Source organism: Hoplias malabaricus, chromosome X2, assembly GCF_029633855.1.
Source record: "Hoplias malabaricus isolate fHopMal1 chromosome X2, fHopMal1.hap1, whole genome shotgun sequence".
Lineage (NCBI taxonomy): Eukaryota > Metazoa > Chordata > Actinopteri > Characiformes > Erythrinidae > Hoplias > Hoplias malabaricus.
In genome coordinates, this window is record NC_089819.1 from 20,649,868 (window position 1) to 20,669,901 (window position 20,034).

Consider the following 20,034-nt stretch of genomic DNA (forward strand, 5'->3'; position numbering starts at 1 on the left):
TCTTGTCACTGTGCTCTGTCTGAATGTGTTCACTAACCCGTGAGTGTGATGCAATCATTACCTGAAGTGTCTTTGGAAGTATGAAGGTTAACAAAACAAAAATATTCACATTTCTGTTTGTAAGAGTCGATACTATTGGTACCTGCTGATCAAACGCGTGTGTGTGTGTTAATGTGTTGTCCTTGGTGTTAATGTGAGAAGATAAACCTCAGTTGTTTCTTCTCAAGGCTCCTCCATGTGAATTAAAATGGTTTCATGAAATCACACATTTCCGGTTGCCATGGTCCTCTCCCTCCATTCTTAATTTTTCTACCAAAACAAAAACATTATATCATTTTAATTTTAAGCAGTGGTTCTTGGAAAGGTCATAGAAATATTCTAATATTATAATCCAAAATGTAGGAAATACATGTTAGTCTTTGGGATGTGACAATGTATAATAATAAAAATACAGCTTATGGAATGGAAAAATGTTAATACCTGCCATCTTGGTATTCCCAACAGAAACTAGTCCCTCATAGAGCTCTTTGGCTGGACTTTTCTGTGCTACAGTCACTCCATGGAGCCAAATAAGTAACATCCTGTTTCCATGCTCCTGGTAACTGCTGGGACCTGTCACCGATTATTGCAATGAGAATGTAGCATTTACTTAAGATGTACAAATGAGGGGCCATAGTCTACATTTGTAAGCACCAACCCATGAATGTGGCTCACAGTGTTTATTTAAGCATGTTTAAATCAACTTAGTTTCTTACTAATTGCTTATACACACTGACACAGATGATACACTTATTGTGTTGACATTGCCCCTTTAAGAAAGCCAATGTCCAGAGCAGTAACCCACCTGTCCACTGCTCCTCAATGGCAGCCACCTGCTGCTCAGAGAAGCCCCAGTGCTCTGCAAGCTTCTTCCACTCATTCCGCTTCAGGAGGCTGTACGCCAGCCTCCAAATGAGATCTCGGACCTGCGTAGTCTCGCCACGGCGGTCGGGCTTAAACGTCAGCGGAAATTCATCATGAAGGGTCTCATTAGCTCCTGGATTGGCCTGACAAAGATAATCAAATAACACCAACTTCGAGAAAGGCCAGATGCTTAAAAAAACAAAAACAGGTGCTGAACGAGCACGTCTAGGCACATTATCCAATATTACTGCTGGCCAGTCCCTCTTAGTTATGTTATTCACTTGTCAGACTTTATTGGAAAGCCAATATTTTTTGCTATAACCGTGCCCTCTAACAACATAAATCTGATGGGGGTGACATTTAGGTGTGGTATCATTTACAGTGTAGAATTACATTAATCCCACACACTAATTTAATACTGGATCACTGAGGAAATATGAGGTGGCTGAGGCCATGAGAAGTGATGCCAAGTGGGACTTGAACCCACAACCTCCAGGTCCCTGGAGCTGTGTGACTACGACACTACCTGCTAGTACTAGTGTGTAGAGTGTACTAGTGTACATTTTTGTTTACGTACATTTATCCATTTAAATAGAAACGTGTAAATAGCATATTTCTGTGGGTCAGTTTCTGTTAAAGTCGGTGGATTAATGCTTGTCCTGGACCACACCACTTTCTGTATGAAGAGTCCTCATTTAGAGCAAAATTAGAACTGGAAACTGACACTGTGAGATTTAAATCAAGGGTGGGGTTTGATCTGCCATTAATTTTTAGCCACATTAGCCACTATGACTTTTTATACTCACTCTTAACCAGCTGAAATATCGTTCAGCTTTCATAATCATGTCTACGATGATCACTGCATCAGCTCTGGCTGCCACTCCCAAGGCTGTTTTCCCCTGCTAGGTTTCAAAAAACAAAATATCCTTGATATCTGACACCTTTCCTGGTATTTATGTGAGGTTTTATGGTATAATACAGAGGCAGAATACCTTGTCTTTGATCTCCATGTCCACACAAGCTTTCAGAATCATTTCCACCACGTCCACCTTCCCCATTTCTGCTGCAATGTGGAGGGCTGTCTGACCCAGCTACAGTTGAGGAGAAAGGAACTCATTTACTCGTTCTCAAAATACACAACCATTCAGACGTTTAAAATCACTGACAGCATATAACATTATGACTTGATGGTTTGTTTACAATATTTAAAGTTGATCTACATTGGCTAAAACAGCACACACACCTTCAATTGTAAAATATTGAAAATCCACTCAGTATTGAATGAATGAAGTATCCATAACCCACATGATCTGTGATATCTGTGTCGCAGCCACACTCCAGGAGTGAATGTATCACTGGAATATAGCAGCTCTTTACAGCCAGGTGAAATGGTGTCTGCAAATGCTGAAAAATATTTTTCTTTAATGTTTAACTTTTCCAGTATTTTTCCAAACTGGTCTAATTTGATCCAGTTTTACTTTGTATTGGTTTATTCTTGACCTACGTTACAATCAACATTTAAATAAGGCTCAAATTGTTCATAGGGGAAAACCGTCTGGGATTCACCTGATTTTGATCACTCATCTGTGCACCATTATTAATAAGGATCTTCACCAAAGGTGTAAAACCATTTTCACACACAGCATGCAGAGGGCTGGTTCTGTTCTGAGTAAACAACAAAAACCACAATGTCAAACACTGAGCATGTTTACTACGTAGTATCAGATGACTAAGGCCATATTCTTTGATGCTTCCAAGAAAGGAGTGTTTTATTCTTACAATAGTGAGGATGTTTGGGTTGCAGCCAGCTTCGAGCAAAGTGAGAAGACACTCCTCATGATTTCCCACTGCAGCTAAAAACAGGGCTGTCTCCCCAGCCTACAAACAGAATACACTAAGTTGTAGAATAATCCAATATTTTAATTAATTTACTGTTCATTTGATCCAGTACCATCCAAATGTCTTTGCACTGTATGTGTGTATCGTAATAGAATGTGTCTATGTGTTATGGGTTCAGTGGTTTTTGCTACTCTAGCACCAGTATTTGCCCTTTAGGGGGCATTTTAACATACAGGAGGTCCTCGGGTTACGACAGTCCCGAGTTACGATGTTTCGTGGTTACGACACATCTCCCATTTACTGTATAAAACCTTGTTTCGACTTAAGTGGTTTTGCGTCGTAAACATCGTAACGTGAACTGCGTGTTTGGTGTGCGCGGCGCGGCGGAAGAATACACGGTTACGCGGCTCGGGACCGAGGAGGATAGGATAAGTGCTTACAGTATGTTATTTACGTACAGTATTTACGTATGTTCCGACTTACACTGAAAATCGGTTTACGACGCGACGTTGGAACGGATCAACGTCGTAAGTCGAGGACCCCCTGTATATCCGTCTTTTTGGGTTTATGCCAACATGTCAAAGGGTTTGTAAACACCCTTTATGATTAGCTAATTAGGTTACAAACGCTATAATTTTTTTTACCTCCAAAATGCAGATAGACAGTATTTATTTATTTTATTAACAACGTTATTAAAATGTATATTAAATATTTAAAATCTACAACTCTAAGAAGCAAATTTCAAATTTTCAGCTTTAACAATCTCTTAAAGGTTTTGCAATCAGACTCTTAGTTTGAAATTTTTAAATATAGAACAACACTTACATAATTTACTTCATTTCTGATTTCAAATTTGTCCAGCAGCAGCTTCACAGCTTCTAGTTGACCATTTTTGGCAGCAAGGTGTAAAGGTGTGTCACCGTTCTAAAAAAATAATAATAAATAAAAATAAATAAAAAAGAGGAAGGCCAAAGTTCAAATAGTTTGTATGTTTAGCTACATTATCTCAAGGTGATGTAGCTGTGTACAGTATTGCCACAAGGAATTATTTGCTGTAAAGAATTTAAGCCGACCTTGTTTTCCTCCATAGTGGCCATATTGTAAGGCTCCTCCATCAGCAACTGCAGCATTTTCACACAGCCATGCTCCGCTGCCAAAGTAAAGGGCCTATTCCCATGCTAATTCCAACAAAGAAAGTGTCTATTATTCCTAACAGTCTGCATATTTGAAGACCATACAATCTTTAATACTACATTGTATATGGACATTACAAATATAAAACACATTCTATAGCAGAATTAGTATCATAAACAGATAAAGCTAATGGGCTCATACTTGCACCGTTAGCCATACTAGCATTTTAGCATCTGTTTTTTTTTTTTGCCTATTATTTCTGAGTGTTAAATTATAAACCTTAGCGAACATGCTCTATATTCATATTTTGTTATTACCTGCTTGAACTCTTATTATCCATTTTTTTGTAGATTGCTCAGAATCTACAATCTAATTAATTACGATTACGATAATGTTGAAGATCTAAAATATGAGCCCAGATATGAACCCTTAGGTTTTAAGGTACCTCCAGGAAATGACAATTCAAAGAATTAAATTCCAAGTCCTACATGGTCTGTTTTGTCCAGCTCTTTCATTTGAAGGTCAACCACTATGTACTCCATAATTTCAGTGTGACCATTAATGGCAGCACAGTGCATCATGTTCATCCCTTGCTGTGGGAAGAAAGAGTGTGCTATAAATGTTTTTGACTTTCAAAGCTGTTTGTAAACTTGAGATAAAAGATGGAACAAAGGTGGAACTATGAGATGATAACGACCTCACCATGTTTTCAATCCTTTGATCTGCTCCAGCTTGGACAAGTAATTTCAGGATTTCCAAACTGCCAAACCATGCTGCCAAGTGAACAGCACTTACTCCATACTGTGTGGGACATGACAGTGGTGAAACAATAATTAAAGGGCATTGCTTCTAATTCTATGGTATTTTCACACTACAAAATTATCCTTTTTAAGAAGGTTGTAACTGAAACACAATCAATAGGCATTTACAGATGAGAAATAAATAATAGTGGTCACTCTGTGGGAGTTTGTTGGCACCTATATTTTAAGTGGAGACAGCAATGGCCTAAAGACCAGTTAATGTACTTGGGACCAGAAAGTTGCAGGTTCTGTAACCTCAACTGGCAGGAATATTGGGGTCAGGGCAAGTTAAGGAACAACACTGTCTCCTCCCTCAAACCACAGCTGAGCTGCTCTTGGGTATGGCACCTAAACCCCAACAGTCCCTTGGGCACCAAGGGTGGCTGCTAGATCCTCCAGGTGTGTGTGTTTGCATATCGCCAAATGGGTTAAATGTAGAAGTCAAATTATATTCAGCTCTTATCTGGACTAGCTTACCTTGTCTTGTAGATCCAGCTTTGCTCTCCTTCTGAGGAGTACATCCACTGCCTCAACATTTCTGCAGGCCACAGCATAATGAAGGGCTGTTCGATGGTGCTGTGATGAGACAAAGATGCCTCAGAAAATCTAGATTTAGATAAAAGCAAATCACCCTGCCATATTTTATTGGTCATGCAAGCTTTGAAGTAAAATAAAAGCTTTTTTATCCTGAGCCCATGGATCAAATAAAGCAAATATAATTGCATTACATTTGACAAAGAGCCAAGTTGTGATAGAATACATGTGTTATATGATCATGATACAAAATAAAAAGACTTGCTCGTGCAACAGGTAGTGTCACTGTGACACAGCTCCAGGGCCCTGGTGTTGTGGGTTCAAGCACTGCTTCAGGTAACTGTCTATGCCCAGTTTAGTGTGTTCTCTCTGTGTCTCAGTGTGCTCCTGTTTTCTTCCAAGGTCAAAAAACACATGTTGGTAGGTGGAATGGTGACTCAAAAGTGTTCAAAGGTGTCAGTGAATGTGTACGTGTTGCCCTGCAATGGACTAGCACCCCTTCCAGGGTGTGTCCCTGCCTTGCGCTCAATGATTCCAGGTAGGCTCTGGACCCACCGCGACCCTGAACCGGATAAGCAGCAACAGACAATGAATAAATGAACACTTTTTTTTGTTTGTTTTGTAATCTGTACCAATACAAAGTAAAATTTAAAGTTAACTTCCCAATGCTGTCCATTTATGCTGTATGAGCATAAGCTGAAAAAGTCATGTAAATTAAGTTTAATAAAAAAAATATCGACAATTTCGTTGACCTACCACGTTTTTTGCATTAACGTTCACACCTCTTCCTAAAAGCTTCATGGCTTCCACATCGTTCCTCTTTGCTGCTTCAATGTATTCTTTCTCAGTCTCTAACACTGGTGCAGAGCATTAGAGAGACAACAGTTAACTGACAGATCTGGCTAACTGCTCAAGGTTTTAAAGTGCAGGGTGGGCCATTTATATGGATACACCTTAATAAAATGGGAATGGTTGGTGAGATTAACTTCCTGTTTGTGGCACATTAGTTTATGGGAGGGGGGAAACTTTTCAAGATGGGTGGTGACCATGGCGGCCATTTTGGATCCAACTTTTGTTTTTTTCAATGGGAAGAGGGTCATGTGACACATCAAACTTATTGTGAATTTCACAAGAAAAACAATTAATTCTTTCATGAGTTATTTACAAGTTTCTGAGCACTTATAAAATGCGTTTAAAGTGCTGCCCATTGTGTTGGATTGTTAACGCAACCCTCTTCTCCCACTCTTCACACACTGATAGCAACACCACAGGAGAAATGCTAGCACAGGCTTCCAGTATCCGTGGTTTCAGGAGCTGCACATCTTGATGGTATGGTGTGGTATAATGGGCTACAAATATAGTGGGGCCATTCTTCATCAATGAACCTCAAGGTCACTGGATATGCGAAATTGCTACATGATGATGTGCTTTCCTCTTTATACACTGAAGCTGGCACCTTCCTTGAGTTTTTCCAGCAAGATGGTGCACCACCACATTATGGGTGTCAGGTCCGAGTATTCCTAGATGAACAGTTTCCTGTAAAGTTACTTTAAAAAACTTGTTTTTCTTGTGAAATTCCCAATAAGTTTGATGTGTCACATGACCCTCTTCCCATTGAAAAAAGTTGGATCTAAAATTGCCGACTTCAAAATGGCCGCCTTGGTCACCACCCATCTTGAAAAGTTTCCCCCCTTCCCATATACTGTGCCAAAAACAGGAAGTTAATATCACCAACCATTCCCATTTTATTAAGGTGTATCCATATAAATGTATATGAGTTCAACATAGATATATTTCCTACAAGAAATAAAGATTAAAAGAAAACTGACAACCTGACCCTTGCACATGTCAGATATACATTAACTGAGTACACAAAAACTGATGTTAGAGGTATTCACTTCAAGCTTGAGTTAGAAGTAATCTTGCATGATCATTAATGGATTGCTCATAGAACACTACAAACATAACTTGCTGTATTATTTGCACATGACATCATCCAACGAGGCAAAAGGTATCCCATGAATATGAATTCATTTCTCAACTAAAGTCCTTGTTATAAATTTCTGTTGTTATTAAAGTCATTTCAGGTCAGCCTTGTCAATTTAGACTCCAACTATACTATGACGTCCTTAAATTAAATTTTAGTTTGGTGTGTGAAGGGGTCTTCCAAAACTTAAAATTACCCTACAGTAAAGAAGTATTAATATGTAGCATGTATGAAAGGTTCAAAGACTTTTCATTATCAGAGAACTCACACAATAGAATAAAAAATATAAATAAATAAATACTTTTAAAAATATCACACACCCTATTTATAAAATAATCTTTATGGTTCCAAACCAGGACTCTACAAGCCATTTTCTCATTAAATTTAACCAATTTATTGTCCATATATAATTCCCTTCTTAATGCATTTTTCTCAGCTTGCCATACTACAAACAAGTATTTTGGACACAGAGTTAATTATTTTAAATCTAAAATGTAAACAAAAATTTGAGGGAAATAAAAGTTACCAAAATCAAGTTTTAGATATTGTCAGATTCCCATTTAAATCATAAAATGTATTCACTTTAAACCAACCAGGAAGCTTTTCGTCATTTGTCCTTATAATACATTTTTTAATAGTACATGATCTTGTTAATAGTACTTTGCTTTTGAAAAAATGATAATCCATAAGGACATTGTAAAATAAGCTTGGATAAAGATAATTGTAGACAGTCCTAGTATAAAACGGTAACCCAGTGCCTGCATTAGAGTAAATTAATGACTCTGCTACTGAACTACTACTTGATCATAGGTCATACTTACACATTTCCACATTATCAAAACCGTTGTCTACCTCTGGCTCCTTCTGAAGAATGAAATCTGTAAAGCTTTTGACTTGCTCTGATTTCACCCAGGTTTTAGGGTTGAGGTTTTCTTTTTTTAGCATGGGATGCTTCATAATCTTTCCTTTCAGAGCTAGAACTCTCTCCTCCATCGTGCTTTCTGTTTTGATGAAGCTTCTTGCTTTAACAGAGATAACGCTCTGTGAAGTGGTTACGTTTGTTTGCTTTTGAAGTCTACACCCTAAGGAAACTTGCTCTCAAACAAAGTACATATAATAACATTTCTTCATGCACTGATCTTGCTGAAAGGCTTGGCCCTGCATACTGACAGACACACTACAGCACTTGGTAATTAGGTGATCAGGGAATTATGAATAGACAGATATAACAGAGTACAAATAATAAGACATTTAAGTTGCTTCATTGGCCACTGGGTAAAAATGACCAATTGAATGAACCACAAATCCCCACTTCCAAGATGCAGAGATAATACAATAAAACAATTTAATTACCACATAATAAATAAAAAAACACAACATTTAATTATATAATAATATACTTGCTGTAGTATTGTGAATGATTCATTATGATCTATTTTATACACCGTAATGCAATACACACCTTTAAATAGCGATGTGGGTATCAGTTCCACAACTCTCTCTAATTTGATACAGCAATATCTGCATTATGAGAAATATCTCATAAATGTCTCGCATTGTCCCAAAAAATTTACAATGTGTCAGCAGTATACACCGAATAAAATTCAAATCAGTTACCATCCACAGATAATGGACTTTCCTGAAATGCTGAATACAGAATGAAAAGACTTCAAATCAAATAGCCTTTCTCCCTTTATGTGAGAATTATCTAGATCAGTTACAACTGATAAGTTTGTTTTGATTTCTGCCTTGAGTTTTCTCCAGTACTTGATACTGTAGGTGGCACTCACAGGAAACAGTGACTGATCTGGCAGTAAAAGAAATGGCTGAAGAAACAGTGTTACTGAGGGAATGCCAGATGGACCCACTGAGGCAAAGCAGAATCAAAGCTCGCAAGATTCAGGACATCTTTTACCAGGCTACTGGTCTGTGAAAAGTGAAAGTTATATTTTATTTTTTTTTTCTCATTAGGCTTTAGATAATATATTTCTAAAGTGCTTTGTGTAGCTGTAATTTTAGCAAAACAAATTATATAAAAAGCATTATAACATTCTTCCAGCATAAGAATACAAACATTATGGAAAATAGTTTTCCTCACAGTAAAGAGTTTTTTTCTGTTTAAATTCTGTGCAAAAATGTGCCATTACTATTCCTTGTCCCACTTCACCATATTGGAAAAGGCATAATTGCTTAAAAATATTTGGCCAGAAGAATCTTCCTCAAAAAAAAAAAAAAAAAAAAAAAGCTCTTCAAGTGTTTCTCTAAAATGTATTACCCATTATTGCATTGACCGGTGTCTTGTTGGACTTGCCCAGATTGTTGTAGTTGCAACAGCATTAGATCTTTTCAGTATTTTGTGTTTCGGTTTCCTCTGAAGAATTTGTCAATGGTGTGCCTTGTGCTAACAGCTTTGGTTTTCTTTGAAGGTGGATTAGGTGATGAGCCCCGTCTGCAGGAACAGGAACATAATTATACACTTAATTCAATCTATTTCAGAGTAAATAGTTTTAAACACTGTAGGTACAGCTCATTATTTGTATTAAAATAATCCAAACTCAAAACTTCCAAAAGTGTCTGTAGTTGCAGAAAGAATAAAAATATTCATTTATGCCTGTTGTGTCAGATTCTGACCTTTTAGTCTTTCCTCTGGCACTGGAAGCTTTCTTTTGATCTGCAAAATACATAAAAGTTTACAACAAGAAACTGTAATGAATGTATACCATCAGATAACACGGAGCAAAAGCAATTTAGAAGTATTGTTAACTTAATCTCTATCTGTTTCTATTGAAATGTCAGTTATCACAACACTTTAAAAACAGGACGACCTACTGAGTCATGGGTATATTATACAGTTAAAGTATACAGTATAAAAATATACATTGTATCTACAACCATTAATCTCTTTTCGGATCACAGGTAAATGTGACCAAACTGCTTGTTGCAGTTCTCGGGTTAAAAGCGTTATTATTCCTTTAAGAAAATGATGCAAACAAAGCCAAATTTTCCAAAGCGCTGACCTTTGGCCTTCCCCAGCAACATTGTATCTGACTGACCACGTTGTAAGCCGACTTCTCTGAACTCCAGCAACACTTCCTGGTTGAGACACATGTCCACGTGATGGTTAAAGACAGTGAGGTCATCTGTCTCCTGTGCCTGGTCACACACTGGACATGTCAATGTTGAGGCCTTCGCATCCACTTTCTTCATTAGAACATCATTTGATGTAGATGTCTGTTGGGCTATAGAGCCAGAATCACTCATGGAAACTATAGTGTTAGGCCCAAGCGAACATCTTTCATTCATGCTTGTGAAGTTGTTAAAAACAGGTGTCCTAAAATCTGATCTTTCAAATATTTCAAATTTGGTTTCCACGGTATCTGAAGAACAGGTAAATTGCCTATTATCTGCTTTTATTAACAGGTGTTTGTTTAAAATCTCCAGGGAATTGCTGCTTCCTACATTTGAATCTGGAGCTTTGGCATGAGGATCTTCCACTTGATCCTTGTGCAATTGTTTCTCTTCTTCAGACACATCCTGACCTACATTCAGGGAAGTGCTCCCATCTTCCACTGCATTACCCTTAAGGCACTCATCTATATGTTGGTTGAACACTCTGAGGTCTGCTGTTTTCATTTCACTGGAGCACACAGGGCATGTAAATGACTGCACCATATCTGAAGGCTCTATGTTTATGTTTTCACTTAATGATACATTATTTGCGATAGGCAAACATGGGTCTGATTTACCTACAGTTTTGTCCATTTCTGCATGTGTAATTGATAAAGACGAACTGAATATTGTTGTGTCAGTGTCTTTACATGTTACATTCGTAGACACAGTGGTTTGTTCTTGCTCTGATTGCTGTTGCAACCTCTTTGTAAAAGCCCTTTGGAAAAAGGTCTGTTGCTGCGGTCCCTCAGTGCCATCAGATATGTTCCTCCACTTGTGGGCAGACCTGGGTTTCTCTCCTACAACTGCTGTCTCAGCAGGTTGGTGTTTAAGAGAACAGACACTAGACTCATACACTCTGCCCATTTCAGGTTTGAAAAAAACCTGGTTGTCTTGTGGCTGTTTTGGACAAATGGTATCAGAAGGTATCTTCAAAAAACCAACTATGCTCTTCTGCTGGGGCTGTTTGTTATCACTGCTAATGAAGCTTGAGACTCGAACACCTACAAAAGACAAACAGAACAGATAAAAACAAAAATATTGGCCATTTAAAATTGTATAAATAATAAGACAAAATAAGATGTTTTATAATTCCTTTATAAAGAGTTTTATAAAAATATAATTTCTACAATTTCCACTTTTCACAGATGATAAGCCAATACATGCTGAGTGCCGTAATTAATGTGTAACAAACTTTGGACAGAGTTTGTTTTGGGACACAGCATGATTTACTGGAACCTCTAACAAAATCTAACAAAAGCTTTCCATGTAGCAGTTGCTCTTGGTCAGCTATTTAGACAAGGTCTGTGTTGACAAATCTGCTCAGGAGTAGGAGTACTGATTTAGGAGTATGAATTTAGTTTTTTACTACAACAAATAAATACAAACGGAGGCAATCAAAATGATCTAAATGTGTTTTGAGACTGCTTAGATGAAGTATTAAAAAAAAACACTGTGGCTAATTGTGTGACTATTTAAATACAGGAGGTCCTCAGATTACGTCAGTCCAGAGTTACGATGTTTCGTGGTACGACACATCTCCCATTTACTGTATAAAGCCTTGTTTCAACTTACGTGGTTTTGGGTCGTAAACGTCGTAACGTGAACTTCGTGTTTGGTGTGCGCCTGTATATTGTTTGTATATTGTTTGTTAGCAATGTTAGGACTGTAATGCTCCAAAGCCAAATTAAGAAGTAAAGGTGGATGAAAAAAAATCTTTGCTGATTTACTATATCTGGGTAAATGGAAAACATGCTCCGTTTTTTTACTGGATGATTACTTTAAGATTCTCTATATGTTTGTGGTGATGAGAAAACTTCCTAGAATGTAAACATCAGTTTCTATACTGAAAACTGAGAGAACTAAAAGTGATAATATTGTAACATAAATATATATATAGATAGATAAAATCAACTTTAGCACTCAGCAGCATTACAACTTCTGAAAAATCCTCAGTGGTACAAATTTCTAAAGTTCTGGTTAATAAGGAAGTGGTGGGTAGACACTAAAAATGGATTTTATCACAGTGACTAATAGAGTTATCAGGAATGTGTACTGATGTGTAAAAATGCCTTCAACGATTGTGCTAATAATCATCTCATTGAAGTTAATCACTACAGTTATTACAGAGCCAAATTGCAGAACAAAATGCAATCCTGTCCACAAAGGATTCAGGCGAACTACTTTGGTAAATCTGATGGAACTTCACGAGGTGTGGAGAGCTTTTAATGGATGTACAAAAAAAAGATAGCATGTCTTGATGAACAAATAAAAGGTCCTGAAACACATCAGAGATTTTTTTTTTCCATCAGCACAGTAATAATCATGTTCATGTCACTGAAAAAAACATTATGTACCCATTAGTCTCAGCCGCAGTGGTTCAGGGCAGACATTCTCCTTCTCAGCTTTGAGAAGGTCCTTGGCAGCAGCAAAGATCTCATCTTCAGTGCTGATGGCACACTGCAGTGTGAATGCTTTGGTCTTTACCTCAAAGTTCACATTCTTCAATTTCAAGGTGACAGTTTTGCCCTGAATATGAAATTATATATTGGAAATATGTCAGTTAAATGTCTTTGTTGTCAACGTTAAATACATTTCCAAGTCTAAACCTGGCAGCTAAGCTAAATTAGCATTACTGTAGTCTCTAACAAACAGTTTCTTATTGGCAAAATATGAATGAATGAAAGCCAAAGGGAAAAAAGTCTTTAAATCAGCTCAATATCCCATAAGTTTCTGCGTTCTGTATTCTGAGGATGTACCTTGAGGCCTGCCTTCTGCAGGTCCTCTGCCAAGTCACGACAGAGCTCCCGGCACAAAGAATATTGCTCCTCTGCATCACTCATCTCTCCAAACGTCCTGAGAGAGAAGATTATCATGGGTTATTCAATGTCAAATCACTGGACTAAGTATCACCCATCAAACCCCTTATAGACAGTACACTGCATTTTTTTTGTCTTTATATGTTCCCTTCAAATGTTGACAGTACCATGACCTCTGGTATATAAGAACTGTTTCAGGCAATGGTAAGTAAAAGGACATTTGGGAACTGAGATAATAAAGTTGGAATTACAAAATGAAATAAACCATTAAGCATAGACTATGAAGAAGCATTTACCTTTCAGTGCTCATGCTTTTTCTTTCAGAATCTCTGGAATTAATAAAACAATAAAAACAGAAAATTATGACTTATGACCTGAGCATTGTTTCCTTGATTAGAGTAATGTATAATAATGCTGACCAAAATTAGAGGCACTGTCTACAAGAGCACCATATTCACCCATAAATTTATTTTTAAAAATGTAGTTTCTTTTGGAAATAGTATTTACTAATTAAGTATTAATTAGTTTTTTTTAAAATAAAAATTATTTTGGAGTCTGAGCAACAAAGTATGACAGTGCTACACACCTCTCTATGTGGGTGGAACCGAGCCCAAGTGAGATTTGTAGGAAATGATGCCAGGATGTTTCAGAGAAAAGCAATGAGAGGACTGCCATCTGCTGTTGAAATTGGGCACAGCTGATAATGTCAAGAACAGCCAACATCTTTTCAGTCACCTTCCCAATCCCAGGCACCTGCGATGCAAACTTATTTAGCATTCCTGCAGCTCGCAACTGCTTACCTTGTGTGTGTAATTACTAGAAGGCAAAACTAAGTGGACATGTACCTTTCGAACAGGCAGCTTCAGAATGAAGTCCATCACAGCCTGCCTCTCAGGCGGGATTCTGTACTGTCCATTGGGCTTGTTCTTGTCACTGCATACCTTGGCAAGCATCATATTTGGAGCAATGCCTATAGAAAACAAAAAAAAATATCCATTAAATATTCATAAACAACATGATACTAAAAAATAATATATAAATAACAATTCATAAAAAAATTAAAAGAATAGATTTTTGCATTACCTGCACTTGCAGTCAGTGAGGTTTTCTGCTCAATGCGGAAGCGCATTTCCCTGACAGCCTCTTCTGCACTTGTCCCAAATACTTCCAATTTCCCATCAGACCCTGGGATAGTAGGGGAAGCATTTGGACTATCTTCAAACAGGACAGGGGAGAGCGTGTCGGTCTCTGTCTCTGTTTCAACTGCTATACTGGTTTTATCTGTGTCTTTTATAGAGATAAGAAAAAACAATCAAACAAACAAGCAGTTAAAACAGTAAAAGAGCAGGAAATAAGTAAATATAAGATTAAATTGCGTGTAAATATTGTACACGTGAACAGTCAAATATAAATCAATTTATATCATAAATTCAAATACTTTAAATACCTTCTCTAGTCTTCGCTTCACTCATGTGATATGTTCTCATAGACTCAGGCCAGTGCTGCCTTTGTTCCAGGTGGTCAGTGATGTCCAGATAAGCTTCATCTAAACTCATGGGCAGAAAGTTAGGATCATACTCTGCAAATATCTCTCGCACCTACAAAATAAACACACAGATATTTCAGAAGACACACACACACACACACACATAAATACATTTTTTTCCATTCATTATCTGTAAGCGCTTATCCAGTTCAGGGTCGAGGTGGGTCCAGAGCCTACCTGGAATCACTGGGAACAAGGCAGGAATACACCCTGGAGGGGGCGCCAGTCCTTCACAAGGCAACACACACACACATTCACTTACACCTACAGACAATTTTTGAGTCGCCAATCCACCTACCAATGTGTGTTTTTGGACTGTGGGAGGAAACCGGAGCACCCGGAATAAACCCATGTGGACACAGGGAGAACACACCAACTCCTCACAGTCACTCGGAGCAGGAATCCCACCCATAACCTCCAGGTATATATAGTTATTACACTGCTGTTACTAAAGATGCTAGATTTGAACATTATACGTATGTGGATAAGATGGAGACATCTGGCCATTACCTGTTTACTCACTGCTGTGTACTTTTCAAAGTTGAGTGGAACAATGACCAAATTTGGGCAGAGTTTCTTTGCAATGAAGCCTGGCATAGCAGCACGTACACCATACCTCCTGGCATGATAATTGGAAGTGGACTGAAAAAAAAAAAGATACTTTTACTTAAATGATCAGCATATTGTTATTATTGGCAATGTGAGGAAAAAAATCATTCATAAATAAAACACCACATCAACGCTTTGTGGTTTTAATCATTACGCCAGTGAATAACTGATATATGTTAGACCATTTGGAACTGTTTTGTTCTGTTTTGGCATTTTCAAGGACATAAGAATTGCAAGGTAAATGACACACAACTTAATCTGTTATATTGCTAAACATGCTCAAAAAACTTAAGCTTGTCAGAGCATTCTCACCAGCATACTCATTGATCCTACAGCCATAGGTTTGTCTTTCAGTTCTGGACAGTCCCTCATCTCTACGGCAGCATAGAATGCATCCATATCCACATGCACAATCACTCGATCCAGCTCACGGCCCCTCTCCAGCTCCGCAGTCAGCTTCTCTACCTATAAGACAAACATTCAAGCCGTCATTACAATGCCCTCATTTAGCAAAAGACCATCGCAAATAACAAAGCTTTCTCAAAGGAAAAGCACATAGTGAAACAAAAAAAATTACCTCTATTTGTGCTTTCTGTTTCTGCTGTTCAGTGATCTTCACTTTATGGCGCAACATTTTCTCAATGCGCTCGTTCACCTGACGCTCCTTTTTTAGCTCATTTTCATAGAATCTTGAGCCCTGCAATGACAACAAAATATTTTAAACCTTGTAGAAAGTTTAGATTATATATATATATATAGCTCATTACAGAGTATTGATTAAGCAGGTGAACACTGCAGACGAAATCTACAATTCTGGCTATTTGTGCGTTTCTGAAAACATGCATAATACCAGGCGCTCCTTTGAGTGTGGCCAGGTTTATCACCTGTACCATGTTATAAAGAATTTACAACTAGACCAGATGTTAAATCCTAGCCCTCATTTTTGTTTCTAAATCAGTCAAATAATCAGCACCTGATTCAGGAGCAGAACATCTGAGTTTCTCCTTTGAGTTTCAGATGAAATGTGTCAATTAACTGCAAGTCAGTAAAGGTTTTAGCAAACCTTGGATGTCTCGAGAATGATCTTGTTAATTTTGTCCCGGTCCAGGCCCTCCATACCAGCCTTGTTGTCATTGAGGGCCATTCTGGAGAGCAGCACCTGACCTCCACTGCTGGCAGCCTCTGGATTAACTGCATTGGGCTCCATCTTTCCAGCAAGGACTCAAAATACAGCTGGAGCTAATCACCTAATGTCAGGGATACATTGCAACAAGAATGGTCAAATGTCAAAGAAAACCTTAAAAAAGAACATCAGGATGCTTTGCCACCTCTTATACAGCACTTAGCATTTAACCTGCAATAGGCCTACTTTTAATAAATATTGAAATACCATTAAAATAATCGTTAATTTCCACTACACACATACTCAAATTTAGTGCAAATTTGTGTAAAGACTATTTGGTTTGAACTGTCATGTCACTAGCTCTCCTCTATTTCTGTTCTGTTATCAGACCACTGTTGCCTAGACATTATTTTATTTTCTAACCACAAGACCACTGCCAGTTGAATATTTTTGTGGGTAGAGTACTGTTTATATAAGTATCACATTAAGTACTTCAATCCAGTATTTTGAAATGTACTTTGTACTTCGAAAGGGTACGAAAAATAAATGCCAGAGAAAGTCATTCAGAGTGCTTTGATGGGTTTGTTTCTCTTTTCAGGACTCCAGATTGATTTATAAAATGTACATTTACAAAGTAAACGACGCTGTTTAACAAACCAACCTCACTAAATTATCACTAGCTAGCATAACCAATATATCCAACAATGTAGCTAATACCGAGCAATGAAATAACCAAAACCTATAATGTTGACTAATAAAAATACGCGGTAAACTCGGGAGGCGTTAGGGAAATAAGTCGCATAAAATTTACCTCAGACTCAAGAACAGAAACATTTTGACAGTTGAACAACATCCACCGCCATTTTCAAACCTCTGCTTCTTCAGAAGCAGTGATAACGGTTGGAGTGTGCCGCCACCTACTGAACTGGAGGGAAGAGTGGAAAAACGATCTGCGGAAGTCTGCACTGATTTTCAAAATAAATGTAGCTGTGCGAATGACTTAATTAATGAGTGAGAAAATCGCGTGGTAAATAATTTACGTACACTAATATTTCAGCACTATTTTCTAGACCCCACAAAATGCTTTACAGTCTTTAGAGCATTGGAGACTCACCTCAACCAACAGCAGCATTACACCGACCCAATCCTGAATGTGAGAGTGAGTGACTGAATGAATCAGTCACAATAGTTCAGTACGTTTCTTTGCCTATAAAAACAATAAATCTTGGATTGTCAAGATTACTGTCATTTCTACAACGAAATATAGCAAGAAACTTGTATAAAAATATTATTTAGTATTTTGTTTAATTACATTAAACTGAGATTAATATAAATTCTTCATAGCTCAAGAATTAAATGTATGCTTTGTAGAGGGTGTCACCCATGTGTGAGTGGCTATCTATCCCAATATCCAGGCCACTATTAAATAAATCAATAGTGTATGCATTGTCCACATGTCACCAGCAGACGTACAACTTTGTTTCACCTGGGTGTGTTTTTCTATTCTGAGGCTGTATGATAAAGGTGTACAGTTGGAGTCACTGACATTCACCTGGAGGAAACCCACGCAGACACAGGGAGAACACATCAACTCCTCACAGACAGTCACCCGGAGCGGGAATCAAACCCACAACCTCCAGGTCCCTGGAGCTGTGTGACTGCGACACTACCTGCTGCACCACCATGCTGCCCAGGTCATGTTATAGGTCTCATAATTGTGATATAATTATTCAAAACTTTCTTATTATCCCAGAACAAATAGCTAATTTGCCAAGTGACAAAAGCAGACTCCATAAAGTCCATAGATTAAGGCATTACTCCCTAATTTAAAAAAAATCTGATGACCATTCTCTATACTATACTGTACTATTTTATTAAAGTGCATTTTGTCAGTAATTTTCAATTAGGAAATTACATTTTTGGTGGGAGGGGGGGTGGGTCGGTGGTCATATATTGTCAGACAAATGTATTTCTGTTTCAGAATAGCAGAGCCAACCACAGAGAGTGAGGTAAGGGCAAAAAAAGGTGTATTGGAAATGCAATAAATAATGAATAAACTCTCACTAAGACTGTAGGACTTAGATGTGACTTATTGTAATAAATTTACGTGGATATAATTTTTTAATTATCTGTAATTAAGACTGCCAAAATAAAGAAGTGTTTAAGTGTACGTACGTGTTTTACTGTGAGAACCTTTGCTTCTGTGCAGGTATTTGAATTCTGACTGTTGTGTTCATATTTTTTATTGTTTTGTTTTTTAGATTATCTTGCTTCAGTGCAAGTGACCGTAGGTGTGAGTGTGTGAGTGAATGTGTGAGTGTGTGTGTTGCCCTGTGAAGGACTGGCGCCCCCTCCAGGGTGTATTCCCGTCTTGCGCCCAATGATTCCAGGTAGGCTCTGGACCCACCGTGACCCTGAACTGGATAAGCGCTTACAGATAATGGATGGATGCTTCAGTGCATAGAGCTGGTCAGTTGTACTCAACGTGACTGCAGTTCTGTGCATCACTCGAAGAATAAGTTATATATTCCTGCTTCTTTTTGCATTAAAAAGGCATTATTGCTGCAAAAGGATTAGACGCTCATTGAAAATGAAACCACAGAGCGATTACACCACGGCCTATGATATGTTCTCCAAAGTTCCCTTTTATCGTATTCATCCTGGGCTCAACGAATTGCACACATGCCAACAGAGACTGTGTGAGATTCTCTTTGTTGTTGAGGGCATTGGTGTACCAGCTTTGTTGGTCACTGCTGGTGTTCTGTATTATCATCATAAAATTAAGGGCAGAATTTCATCCTTTGCAGTCATTCTTAATGATCTGTTGGAGTTGCTTCTGAATCCATTCATCATATTAAAACTTCTGCAAAGAGATTCAGAAAAGGACAAAACATTGTCATGGCTTCATCAGTCATTATTGTGTTTATGGACTGGGTGAAGAATCTATGGTATCCAGCTGCAGCTGATGGTCATATTCGAGATTATTCTATCTTCGAGACACCCTTTCACATCTATTTGGGTTTTTTCTCAAGTCAACTCCGCCTCAGACTCTGTGGTTGCATTCATTTTTACTTTCTTATGTGAAATTTTCAGAGCACCAGCCTTTCAAATGTTCAGTCTGTTAGCTTTAGTACCAGTGACGGCCAACACATGGCTAATGATTTGTAGTAAACCATCCATGGAAATCCACAGTGGTCTTACAGCCACACTGAGTCTATTCCTAGTGCTTGCATTTTTCTGTGTTTTTGGAGCTTCTGGATGATCTGTTTTACTCTGATGAGTTTGAGAGTGATCATAGATCCAATGGTGTGTATGCTGGCCTGTAGGGAGAAACTCACAGATCTCAAAACTCAAACACCAGGTCAAGAATCAGTGTGATGCATGAATTAGACATTAGAGGGATAATGTTGAATATAGTGATCTAATATAACCTAGTTAACCTAGACAAGCTTAACCTAGACACGCACACAGTAATCACTTAGTTAGCTACAGATAACCACGTAACCTATGAATATTACTTTTATATTGCAGCTTCAAATGTATGATATTGGTAGATAGATTTAGCAGTGTTG

General features: G+C 37.9%; 2 protein-coding genes across 2 annotated transcripts; both read right to left on the reverse strand.

The window, feature by feature from the left end:
- Nucleotides 1-171: 171 nt before the first annotated feature.
- On the reverse strand, nucleotides 172-8,560 carry LOC136676513 (ankyrin repeat and death domain-containing protein 1B-like). The gene is made up of 15 exons (XM_066653602.1): nucleotides 8,019-8,560; nucleotides 5,967-6,067; nucleotides 5,154-5,252; nucleotides 4,579-4,677; nucleotides 4,365-4,469; nucleotides 3,816-3,920; nucleotides 3,568-3,666; nucleotides 2,683-2,781; nucleotides 2,470-2,568; nucleotides 2,209-2,307; nucleotides 1,896-1,994; nucleotides 1,710-1,805; nucleotides 845-1,046; nucleotides 481-612; nucleotides 172-309 (listed from the first exon to the last, which is right to left on the reverse strand). Exons 1-15 carry the CDS (start codon nucleotides 8,188-8,190, stop codon nucleotides 254-256), a joined length of 1,662 nt encoding a protein of 553 aa, XP_066509699.1. The 5' UTR covers nucleotides 8,191-8,560; the 3' UTR covers nucleotides 172-253.
- A 14-nt stretch (nucleotides 8,561-8,574) lies between these two features.
- On the reverse strand, nucleotides 8,575-17,377 carry LOC136676511 (DNA polymerase kappa-like). Its single transcript, XM_066653596.1, has 15 exons — nucleotides 17,274-17,377; nucleotides 16,403-16,586; nucleotides 15,917-16,036; nucleotides 15,652-15,804; nucleotides 15,241-15,372; nucleotides 14,632-14,782; nucleotides 14,268-14,471; nucleotides 14,030-14,154; nucleotides 13,771-13,937; nucleotides 13,481-13,513; nucleotides 13,125-13,221; nucleotides 12,723-12,894; nucleotides 10,215-11,369; nucleotides 9,829-9,868; nucleotides 8,575-9,646 (listed from the first exon to the last, which is right to left on the reverse strand). The coding sequence occupies exons 2-15, from the start codon at nucleotides 16,544-16,546 to the stop codon at nucleotides 9,544-9,546; spliced, it is 2,796 nt and encodes a 931-aa protein (XP_066509693.1). The 5' UTR covers nucleotides 16,547-16,586; nucleotides 17,274-17,377; the 3' UTR covers nucleotides 8,575-9,543.
- Nucleotides 17,378-20,034: the final 2,657 nt, after the last annotated feature.